The sequence below is a fragment of the Berghia stephanieae genome, chromosome 11, assembly GCF_034508935.2.
Source record: "Berghia stephanieae isolate SIO BIC M18660-M18661 chromosome 11, UCSD_Bste_1.3, whole genome shotgun sequence".
In the NCBI taxonomy this organism is placed as follows: domain Eukaryota; kingdom Metazoa; phylum Mollusca; class Gastropoda; order Nudibranchia; family Aeolidiidae; genus Berghia; species Berghia stephanieae.
In genome coordinates, this window is record NC_088370.1 from 13,774,704 (window position 1) to 13,787,203 (window position 12,500).

Consider the following 12,500-nt stretch of genomic DNA (forward strand, 5'->3'; position numbering starts at 1 on the left):
TGGAGAGGCTTTGGATGGGAACAATACAAAGGACGTTTCGGGTTAAAAACCATTCGTTAGCACAACAACAAAAAAAATTAACGTAGAAAACAACTAAAATAAATGCAATTTAACTTGTATAGTACATCCTCCAATCACCATCCATAGAGCACAGACGATACAAATTATAATATTGCATTTTATTTCATTTTTTCCCATACTAAATTGTTTATTGTTGCGCTGACGAAGGGTATGTACTCGAAACGTCCATTGTTTGTATTGTTCCCATCCGAAGCCCCTCCATTTTCACTCTTTCGTTAGTATTTTCACGATCCCAGGCAGCCCTCATCGTTCTCTACTCTTCTTGAAATGCCAAACCTACTCAGCACAAAACAAAAATGTGATGTGTAAAATAAGTCTGACTATGAAAAGAGTTAATTGTATCGTATCGAAAACAGACAATTGTCCTGTGGTTAGAGAGGAAAGGGTTAAACATAGATCAAGTAGAGGTAGACCTTTAGATGCATTATGTCCATGGAGCCGGAGTTAATCCCTGTTTCTAGAGCGTGAAACGGACAATATCAATTGCTTGCTACTATCCTTTAGGTAGGACGCTGGTCTATCGTCTTCATTTGGTCACTCTGACATAATGTCAGATCCACGCGATGATTCATCCATGAATTTTTAAAACAAATTCTTTCATTTGATTATCTATTTATCTGTTTATCAATTCTTTTATTTATTCATTTATTCATCCATTCATTCACCCATCCATTCATTAATTAATTTATCCATCCATCCATTAATCAATCCCTTCTTTCATTCATTCATTCATCCATCGTTTCATCCATTGATCCATTGATTCATCCATCCAATCAACCATATATCCATTCTTCCACCCACCCGTCCATTCATTCATTCATCTATTCAATCATGTATTCATTCATTCACTTAACCATTCATTCATCCATTTATTCATCAATCAGTTCATCTATCAATTCATCTATTCATTCATTCATTCACTCATTTATTAATTAATTCATACGTTCGTTCATTCATTCATTTATTAATCCATGCATTCATTCATTAATTCATTCATTCATTTAGTCATTCATTCATTGCTTTATTTATCCATCCATTCACCCATTCATTCATTCATTAATCAACTCATCCATTTATCCATTCATCCATTCATTAATTAATCCATTCATTTATTCATCCATTCATCCAATCATCTATCCCTTCATTCATTTATTCATTCATTGAATCATTCATTCATTACTTCATTTATCCATCCATTCACTCATTCATTCATTCATTAATCAACTCATCCATTTATCCATTCATCCATTCATTAATTAATCCATTTATTCATTCATTCATTTATTCATTCATTCATCCAATCATCCATTCATCTATCCCTTCATTCATTTATTCATTCATTGAATCATATATTCTCTCGACAGCGTTATCACCAGGACCGTATCAAGATCCTCGGTGATTGCTACTACTGTGTATGTGGAGCGCTGACCCCTCGACCAGACCACGCTGTTCTCTGTATCCACATGGGGCTGGCCATGGTCGAAACCATCAGGTACATTTTTTAACTATAGCTAGTATGCGCTTGGCTAAAGAGTTCACAACATTGCCATCCGGAAGTATAACAGACCAACACACAAAACTGTGTGTATCCATCAACGTTTATAGTCAGGTAAATACAGTTCAGTGAGCATTACTCATAAACGCGGATGGCAAAAAAATGATAACAAAGACCAGAGTGACGTCATCTTCGAACTATCTATTGATGCTGTGCGCTCGGTTAAAGAACTCATAACATCCGCCAGCCGAATATAGATAGAACGAAGATGACGTCACTCAGGTCTTTGTTATTGTTTTTTGCCATCCGTGTTTATGAGTAATGCTCACTGAACTGTATTAACCTGACTATAAAAGTTCATGGTTACACACAGTTTTGTGTGTTGGTCCGTTATACTTTTGGATGGCAATGTTATGAGCTTCTTTGCCAAGCGCATACTATCTATAGATAGAATACGCTTGGATAAGGAGTTCACAACATTGCCATCTGGAAGTATAACGGACCAACACACAAAACTGTGTGTAACCATGAACGTTTATAGTCAGGTTAATACGGTTTAGTGAGAATTACTCATAAACGCGGATGGCAAAATACAATAACAAAGGCTAGAGTGACGTCATCTTCGTTCTATCTATAGATCGAATGAAGTTGACGTCAGTCGGGTCTTGCTTATTGTTTTTTGCCATCCACGTTTATGAGTCATACTCACTAAACGGTATTATCCAGACTATAAAAGTTCATGATTACACATAGTTTTCTGTGTTGGTCTGTTATACTTCCGGATGGCAATGTTTTGAAATTTTTAGCCAAGCGCACACTATCTATATGATCACACATTTCGATCTGTTTCTCTCAAACCGTGTTATCATTGTCACGGAACTTTTACTTACAGTCGAGAATTTACGTGGCCTAATGAATGCTAGATATTAATAATGTATCTTTTTTGGTTCTCCCAAAATTCTACCAATCAGACCATAACCGTTCAAGATGATACTTGTAAATGTTCCTCTGTGACAAATGTGCATGCTTAATCCATATTTGTTATCAGTTTTTATGAATGTAGAATTCACACTCTTGCTTTCAAAGATTAAATGATTGTAACAATAGGATTCAATAGTCGTAATGTCACTTTCTTAGAACCAAGATGGCCGCCGTTGCCTGGCGGCGTGACATCCGAATACTGAATCCCATTATTTATGTCAATAAATGTGTACAAAGTGTACATTTTGCTGTGTCCTTTTGAACTCAAGATGGCAATAATAGTGAGTAGTGCACGTGAATCTCGTGAAATGGAAACCCCTGGTCAAGCTTGTGGGCGAGTTTAGCGATCGTTGTCACAACAGAATTTACATCAAAATGTTCACCCATCCCAAATCCTTCGTTTTTTATATACCGTAAAGAAGAAAAATTCTAAAGTATGATACTGTAACCGATGAAAAAAAAATTGGCTTAATGTCACTAACAATTCGAGTGTTCGAGCCAATGGGCATGATCTATATTAATTTTCCATGTGCTCGAGGTCATTGGTCACATTGCAAAGTGTGCTCAAAATGACCGACATAGTGAAAAGAGTTCACATTTTGAGAAATATCCAACGTTACAATTATTGGTCATTTTGCTCAGCATGACTCATGGGTATGTTTACAACTTTCATAAACACAACCGTGTCCAATGGTTGTACAGCAACAAATCATGTGATTGATGACTAGGTTGGACGAAAACATGAATATAGGTCGCTCCCATTATCATTAAAATCCATCAGACGGTTGTGAAAATATCCACGTCAACGCGCGCACACGGGTTGTGGAACGGACTATTGGGAATGAGATTAGCGGAAGAGTAGCGTCCCTTGATTGGACGTCACCCATAGTCTGTGACGTCACCGCCAGAAAAGTTATTAGAGAGAGAACCTCATGTTGGTTGTGCGCATGCGTCTCTCATCCTCACGGCGTTGGTTGTACGCATGCGCACAACCAACATGGCGTTCTCTCTCTAATAACTTTTCCGCCGATGACGTCATAGACTATGGGTGACGTCAAATCGAGGGACGCTACTCTTCCGCTAATCTCATTCCCTATAGTAGGTTTTTAAAAAAAAAGAAATTATTTTTGATTCATTTTTTTCGTTTTTGTTCTCTTTTGTTTTTTGTTTTTGTTTTTGTGTATTTTTTTTCTTTATCTATTCTGGTGACATTTAATTCCCAATAATCCATAGCAAGATCAAATTCATTTCAAAAGCCAATGTAAAAATTATATTTATGAAAAATGCCGATAATGACAGCAAAAAATTCCAAATGAACTCAACCAAATCTACCATTTCTACACATCAATGAATATGAAACCTTTATAACGATGTTTGATTTAATTTATACAAATATATTTTCAAATCCTGATTAATTATTCAAAACTATAACTGTATCAGGAATTTGTCAATAGATAGAGTGAAGTTGACGTCATTCGGTTCTTTATTATTGTTTTTTGCCATCCGCGTTTATGAATAATTCTTACTTATATAAACTGTATTATCCAAACTATACAAGTTTATGGCTACACAGAATTTTGTATGTTGGTTCGTTGTACTTCCGGATGGCAATGTTGTGGGCTTCTTAGCCAAGCGCATACTATATATAAGCATCCCCTTTTTTGTGATTGTCACCTTTCGATTGAATAATGCAGGCCGGCCGGTTCTGTTGGGCTGTCTAAATACAAATATTGTGACCTATTTCCTCTAAACTGTCATTTGGATGGGATAACTTAAATTGAAGAAAAAAAAAACGAGCATTTATATAGCTCAACATCCACTAAATGTGCTCAAAGTGGTGGGCATGGGGTCCCTAGCAAATAGCAAGGATTCTGAAGTACTCTGGAAAAATCCATATTTGAAAATTTGGCCAGAAAACTCGTCCTTAAAATATTATCGATCGATTTAAATGACCCTCATCTTGGCAAAATCTCTCGAACCTATCTATGACTCATATTATCAATACACATGAAAAACATACACACACACATATATATATATATATACACACACACACACACACAGACACACAAAACACGCGCGCCCGTCCTTCAAAATTGAATTAAATAGTATGCGCTTGGCTAGAAGCTCAAAACAATTCCATCTAGAAGTATAGATAGTATGTGCTTGGCTAAGAAGCGCACAAATTGCCATCCAGAAGTTTAACGGACCAACACACAAAACTCTGTGTAACCTTGAACGCTTATTATAGTCAGGGTAATACAGTTTAGTGAGAACTACTCATTAACATTGATGGCAAAAAACAATGACAAAGATCTAAATGACGTCATCTTTGTTCTATCTATCGTTCGCGTTACATACATTTCCATTTAATAATAATCCGATATTCACAGAAGTCGGACGGTCTATTCTGAAGTGTCGATGCGAGCATGTGGGCGATGCCATCACTTGATGATACTGATGATGATAATCACACCTCGTTATTGATGACGTAATCGTTGGCGCTTCGACAGAAGTTCTAAATATCGTCAATGATGACGTAACTGTTGGTGTTTTTGGCGCCAAACAATGACACCCTACAGATTTGTATAAAGGCGAATAATGAAGTGTAAAAAACGCGTGTGACAATTTTCCTAGGTGTTGGTAAGGACAGGGTTAAACTCTTCTCACTACTCGCCTCTTATTGTGACGTGGTTTTAGAGGAAAGTCGGGCTATGACGAGTTAATGAAGGTTAACGTATATATAGATAGAATGAAGTTGACGTCACTCGGGTCTTTGTTATTGTTTTTAGCCACCCACGTTTATGAGTACTTCTCACTAAACTGTATTAACCAGAATATAAACGTTCATGGTTACACATAGTTTTGTGTGTTGGTCCGTTATACTTCCGATTAGCAATGGTGTGAGCTTCTTAGCCAGGTACAGACTATCTATAATTAGCTGGCTTCAAGAAATAGCTTTTTTCTGTGCGCTTGTGCGTAGAGGAAATGCATTTCTGACTCTTTCCGTTTTTCAATACTTAAACGCCAGCTATTGGCTTAAGTGAACATTTGGTTATTTAAATTTTCATTTGATTGCTTGTTATAGTTAATGTATTTTTTTAAAATTGTTGTTGCTATTGTTACTGCCTTATTTCGTTTATTAGTAACGACAATAATATACGGACAAAACAGAAGAAGAAGAAGAAGAAGAAGAAGAAGAAGAAGAAGAAGAAGAAGAAGAAGAAGAAGAAGAAGAACAACAACAACAACAACAACAACAACAACAATAATAACAACACGAAGAACAAGAACAAAAACAAGTAGGAGGAGGAGGAGGAAGAGGAAGAGGAGGAGGAGGATAGGGAGCAGCAGGAGGAGTTCCAGCCGGAATTACTCTTTCTCACTTGAGTAACGCATTGGCAAATTAATTACGATAGAGGTGAGAATGGTTCCATTAAATTGGTGTGTTACGACACATTGACGTCATGGTCCTTGTCGCTCTGTCCTTGACAATCAAAATAATGTCATCTTCAAATCTCCCACACGTCACACGAAAGGAGACTCATTCATTTTAATGAATGGCATTATCATAGAATATACATTTAAAACAAACGTGTTTGTTCAATCGTGATGTTGATGACGTCAGGGGTTCAATTTAATAATAAACCATACACATTTTTGTTGTATAAATGATCAAGAGTTAAATAAATGATAGCTTTCATTTCGTCATAATTTGCTCAAACCGGAAGTCTTTCGAGGTTTTCGTAGTGTCCTTCAGAGCCAAAAGGCCCATCCAGCCGGAGCTTATCCCGGTTTCTATAGTGTTGAGACAGTGGCGCAACCATTACATACAATACCTCGTGGTCTAGGCCACAGGGCTTTTGGTGTTACACAACCACTCATCACTTTCGTTCAATCGTGTTCTTTGAGGTTACAGGAAGCCCTGAAGGACTCATCATCATCTGGTGCCTTGCTTCCAGGCGGGGGCGATCATGCCTTTCCAACCCTCTAGGTCGTTCGTTGCCCTGATGGTCTCCACATTACTTCTTCCTTGTGTCCAGTTCCTAAGGTTGTCCACCAGTTTTATCTTCAGTCTTCCTGTCGCTCGTTTTCCATCTGTCAGTCCTGTTGTCACCAGCTTTTCAATCTCTTTTGAAGGACTGCAATTTATAATACCAAGAAATGAAGTGAGTAGGAAAGTGCCAGAAGACAATTGAGAATAAAAATTTCGCGGCGGCGATGGGTGGATCGCTCATACAGTAGAGTGCACAGCATGTGGTGGTGTCAAACAAGATATGGACCACTTGGTCCTTCACTGCCCGTCCACAGCCGTGCCAGGGGGATATGATACCGTCCATCAAGGTGGATAAAAATACCTGGACTGGAGTGAAACGGTTCACTTGGAGGTGAAACCATAAGAAACTACTACTACTACAGTAGAGTCACGATGTTCCCCGCTAGGTAGAGTTGTCGTACCAGTAAGGTCGCAGGTTCGAGCCCCCATCGCCGCGCGAAATTTTTATTCTCTATTGTCTTCTGGCACTTTCCTACTCACTTCATTTCTTGTTGTTATCAACATAAGTGCCTTCTCCACTCATTTTTCTGTTTTATAATACCAAATTATCATACCTTTCAGCTTCGTTCGTCAGAAAACTGGTAAGGATGTGAACATGCGTGTGGGGGTCCACACAGGAGCGTGTCTTGGCGGCGTGCTGGGCCAGAGACAATGGCAATTTGACGTCCTGGGCAAAGAAGTGACACTGGCGAATAAGATGGAGAGTGGAGGAATCCCAGCGTAAGTAGAATGAGCTTTTGTATTGTTTTGTTATTATTACTAGTGGAGAATCCGTAAGGGCGAGAGCAGACTGAGCCTGGGGCTGGGATTGGTCTGGGTTACGGCTGGGGCTTTCGCGATGAAACCAGTGTAAGCTATTTGTGCCGGTCAGACCGAGGCTGGTGGGAACCCAGCCTGGAACTGCCCCAGTCGCTGGTACTAGGCCTAGCAATGCACTCTCTATTTTTTTCTGAGGGCCAGGGCGGTAAAAGCAGTCGCGATTTAGCTTTTAATTTAACAATTTGCGGAGAAATAAAGGTTATTACGGACATGCACTTATATATCTTAATTATTTTGCTGTTGCATTGTAGGAATTAACATAGATTCGTACAAATCTTTTGAACCATCAAATATCAAAATTGGTTCGGTAATAAAGTTTGTCAATGCGCGCAAATAAATCTGGAAACATACCATTTGCTTCAACGGGTGATAGGTTTACCCTTAATTTTAAAATGTTTGCAAATTACTCGTATATTAATCTATAAAAGATAGTTTTATAATTTTTAGATTTGCCTATAACTGTACTCGTTGGCGAAAATTTTCATGGAACAAATTTTGGTCTCCATCCATATTTTTAAAAAGAATAGATTACTATATGGGTTAATACAACATTTGCGGCACATTTTGATGATTTCAACGCTATTACTGTTAAAGAGGAAGAGGGTGGGTGGGGGACTCAGCTCTAAATTGTATTGCCGAACATATCAAAATTGAAAAAAAAATGACTTTATATATTGTACTTTACATTAGTTGACCCAACGTAAGAGAATCCGATATTGTCCCTATGAGACTGTTATTTAAAAAACTCGAATCTATTCTCCTTCTTCAGGTGTCATCCCGTTGAGACTTACAATGTCACGCGCCACCCTTTTCTCTCTGTTACTTTCTCGCTGCTTTCTTTCAGTGACATTCCTGTCCAGTTTTTCACGTTATCTGGTCAAGATCTCTATGGTTAGCCTCTTGCCCTTTTCTCCTTCACTCGTCATACAAGACAAAGAAACGTTCTAAATAAGGTTTCGTCTCTCCCCCTTGTGTGGAACGACCTGCCCAGAAGGATAAGACAAGCAAAATCTATTGGTAGTTTTAAATCATTGTTAAAGCACCATTTACAATACATTTGCATGAATTTTTTTTTACGACATTAAATACACTGCTGCTATTGATATCATTTAGGTATACGTTTTATATGTAAAATTTGTATATATTTATTTGTAACGTGCATTGAGCATCCCATAGTGATGAAAATGAGCGATATGAATGCAATGTATTACTATTAGTTAGGTGACCAAAATATTCTAATTTTCTTTTCTTTATAATCAATAACAGTTCTATCTTTTATCCGTGTCTGTTTTCAGTCGTGTTCATATATCAGAAGCCACAAAGGCGTGTCTTGACGATGAGTTTGAATTGGAGGCGGGGCATGGTGGTGACAGGGAGGAGGAGCTAAGATTGAAGAATGTCAACACATATCTTATCAAGACTGTGCTCAAACCGGTAAAGAAGACGATTAGCAATATGTAGTAGTCGCTACAATGACCCAATGCTTTTTATACAATTTGGACGGGAAAATATGCTTTAAAATATATTCCATCCTATCAAAAAGGCTCCTTTAAAGTGACAAACTTGCGAGCAATACTCGGTTAAATTCTTGGGTTTTATAACTTTCAAGAAATTGAAGTCTTGGGTTTTATAACGTTCAGGCAATTAATGTCTTGGTGTTTATAACTTTCAGGCAATTAAAGTTACGTTATACTCATATATATATATATATATATATATATATATATATAATATATATATATATAATATATTATTGTTATTATATATATATCATCATCATCATCATCATTATTATAATTATCACCATCAACATACTTAGTATCATAACGGCAATAAAATTAATAACAACGTTGATGATTATGAAGAAGAAGAAGAAGAAGAAGAAGAAGAAGAAGAAGATGATGATGATGATGATGATGATGATGATGATGATGATGATGATGATGATGATGAAGATGAAGAAGAAGAAGAAAAATATTAACCCGCTATTCCAAACGTCAGTATCCACAGGGTACTTTGGATGGCGAGAAACAGTCCCCAGAGGATCAAAGTCCAGCACCAACAACAGAGAGCAACACCGTCACAACAACCACCAACACTACCACACCTTCCACAACCATCCCTCTCACCCCTACAACCAATATCAGCACAGACGTCATCAGCAGCAAACCAGCGACTTCCACAACCTCCATCAATTCCGACGCTACTGAGACAACCACCACGCTGATCGCATCCACATCCGCCGTGTTCGTGGCCACTCCGACTGGCACACCGACCGCCATATCACTCGGCCCGTCACCGTCTTTGCAGACGACAACAACCGGCATTGCAGCAACCACTTCCTCCAAGGCTAAGCCTAAACATCAACATCAACACCAACACCAGCACCATCCTCATCAACAACAGCAACAGCAACAACAACAACAGGGGGAGGTGGAGAACAAGCAAGAACAAAACGAATGTGAAATAAAATCCGAAAAACAAGTCTTAAGCCAGCAAAGATCTCAGTCCGTGAAGGCGCCTGGTGTTTCTCGTAATGGAATAAGACAAACCCGCAACAATAACATTACTCAGAACTCTATAAATATCAAGAGGAATGCTAAAACCCGCACGACTATCGCTGCAACCAGCGGTCGTGCTTTGATAGATCGGTTTTACACCGGGCGTACTATAAAGGAGGGTGAGGAGGACGGAGAAGAAGCGGATGAGGAAGCGTTGTACGATGAGGAGGAGGATTCTGGGATACAGGAGTTGAGGCTCAGACGAGGACGTTTGGAAGGGCCGAGTATCGTTGAGATGGACTTGAAAAGAGCTTTGGAGGAAAAGGAAGCGAACAGGTAAGATGTAAAAGGAAGTTGGAGCTGAGTTGTAATGTATTGTAATAATTAGTTATTCTCTCTCGATCCTTACCGATCCTTTTCAGTATTCTCCCAAAATGGCTTACCCAGAATTAAAAAAAAACACTCAAACAATCTCTCTACAAAACAACTTTATGTTCTTATGAATTAAATAATGATCACTCTTAAAAGTTTGTGATATACAAAATAAATCTGGATTTTGAAAAATGTATATTGTATCGTAAAAATGTGAGGATTTTGCTGCAGGTGGTAAGGAGAGGGTTAAGCAGCGCGCAGAATCAAGTCCTGTATTACAGATGTATGTTGAATATTCACAGAGTGTTCTAAGGCGCTACACATACAAATAAAACAGGTAACACAAAAACGCAAATACAGTTACTCCTCAAAAGCCTTCCTGAATAGGAATGTTTTCAAAAGTTTCCAAAAATTAACGAGTTCGGGGGGCGTCTTTGATATCTTGATCTAACTTGTTCCATACTTTTGGGCCCCGACAGAGAAAGTTTTTTTCACATAGAGATAAGTTACATTCGGCAACATTATTAATTAGTCGTTCATTTTGATTCCATCGAATTGGTTCCAGGAGGTGTATTCAGTTCAAGAAGCCTCGAGAGATCCGATAGCGCTATATCACTTAGGCATTTGAATACCTCAAGCAAGCGCCGAAAAAAAACCCATAAAAACAAAAACATACATATAGAGAAGTGCCATAGGACAATAGAGATAAAAACCTTTTGCGCTTATGGGGATCATGACCCGATTTATATAGAAGGAACAAAATTGACCTCACTCAGTTCTTTGGGGGTTTTTTTACCATCCATTTTTATGATTACTTCTCATTGACTTCTATCAATCAGATTAGAAACGTTTAAGGATACACATAATTTTGTGTCTTTGGATGTATCTCTCTACATATCAGAAAAGTCTGGATTCAGATGAGGCCGAAGAACTATGAATAACTGCAGTGTCTTCCGTACTAAAGTCACGACAAGATCTTGACAGCCTCAAAACTCTGGCCCAGGATCATGACCAATAGAAACAATTAACAACTTGGATGGAGAGAGCAGCTAGCTGTACTCATCGAAGCTTTAAAAATTATGTGGCTTAATCATACAATTCTCAGCAATCGTCATTCACGAGGCTTACTACTATTGTCTTATGGCACTTCTACACGTACTCGCTTCATTTCATGTTACGAACATAATTGCATAATATATGTTACAGTGAATGACATAATGAGTCTGATGGTGAAAAGGTTTGAACTGAGATATTGCCAAGTCTAGTTAGAAGGTCAATTTTTATCAAAAATGAGTTCTTGTCACAAATGATTAAATCAACCCTTTTTTGTTACTTTTTTTTGAAATATCAAAGCTTAATTTGACTTCAAAATATTTTTTACAGCTAGTTGAGTTGACAGTATGAAATGTGAGGAACGTTGCTGGATACCTTTTCCATACATCTGACCATAACTTCATGAAAAAATCACCCGATTAACTCCAAATGAAGATTAAAATGCTCTGGTGAGCATAATATTCTTTCAGAAAATGCAAACAAATGCAAACCAAAAATGTCACCTTCCGACTGATTATGACACTTCTCTATATTTAATTTTACTGAATTTATATTCACTTAATGTATCGGAGCTTAGACGTCGTGTTCAAATAGTCTCTATAATAAATGTTTGTGTGAGACAGAGAGTTAGTAGCTTAAACAGTTAACTACCGGCCTTTAAAAACACATATTTTTAAAAAATGGCCATAAACTCGTCCTTCAATAAAAATCGATCAATTTAACTCTCTCCTTACCAGCGATTTTCAGGATTTTCCCCCAAACTTCACACCCAACTAACACAAAAAATAGATTTTTTATTACTCAAAAAAAAACAAAAACAATGGAAGTAAGTTTTTGCCATAAATGATTTCTTTACCAAAACATACTCTACAACACACTTCATTTTCTTTAAATTTTACGATATACAAAAGCAATCTGAATAAGAAAAATGTTGGTTGTATCGTAATGAATGTGACGATTTACCTTTAGTTGGTAAGCTGAGGGTTAAAATTACCCTCATCCTGGCCAAATCTCTAAAATCTGGGATATCCGCGAAACCCCAGATTTGAGAGTATTTTTGCCAAGTTGAGGGTCAATTAAGTCGATCGATATCTGGACGAGTTTTATGGCCAGATTTATATATATATATATATATATATAT

At 37.7% G+C, this 12,500-nt stretch overlaps 1 protein-coding gene across 1 annotated transcript in view; it reads left to right on the top strand.

The window, feature by feature from the left end:
• LOC144956616 (adenylate cyclase type 3-like) overlaps positions 1-12,500 on the top strand; it is a 72,335-nt gene that overhangs the window by 34,846 nt on the left and 24,989 nt on the right. Inside the window, exons 7-10 of the mRNA XM_078887235.1 lie at positions 1,446-1,573; positions 7,176-7,334; positions 8,729-8,867; positions 9,435-10,270. Of these exons, the coding sequence (XP_078743361.1) occupies positions 1,446-1,573; positions 7,176-7,334; positions 8,729-8,867; positions 9,435-10,270 (1,262 nt within the window). The remainder of the gene's footprint in view (positions 1-1,445; positions 1,574-7,175; positions 7,335-8,728; positions 8,868-9,434; positions 10,271-12,500) is intronic.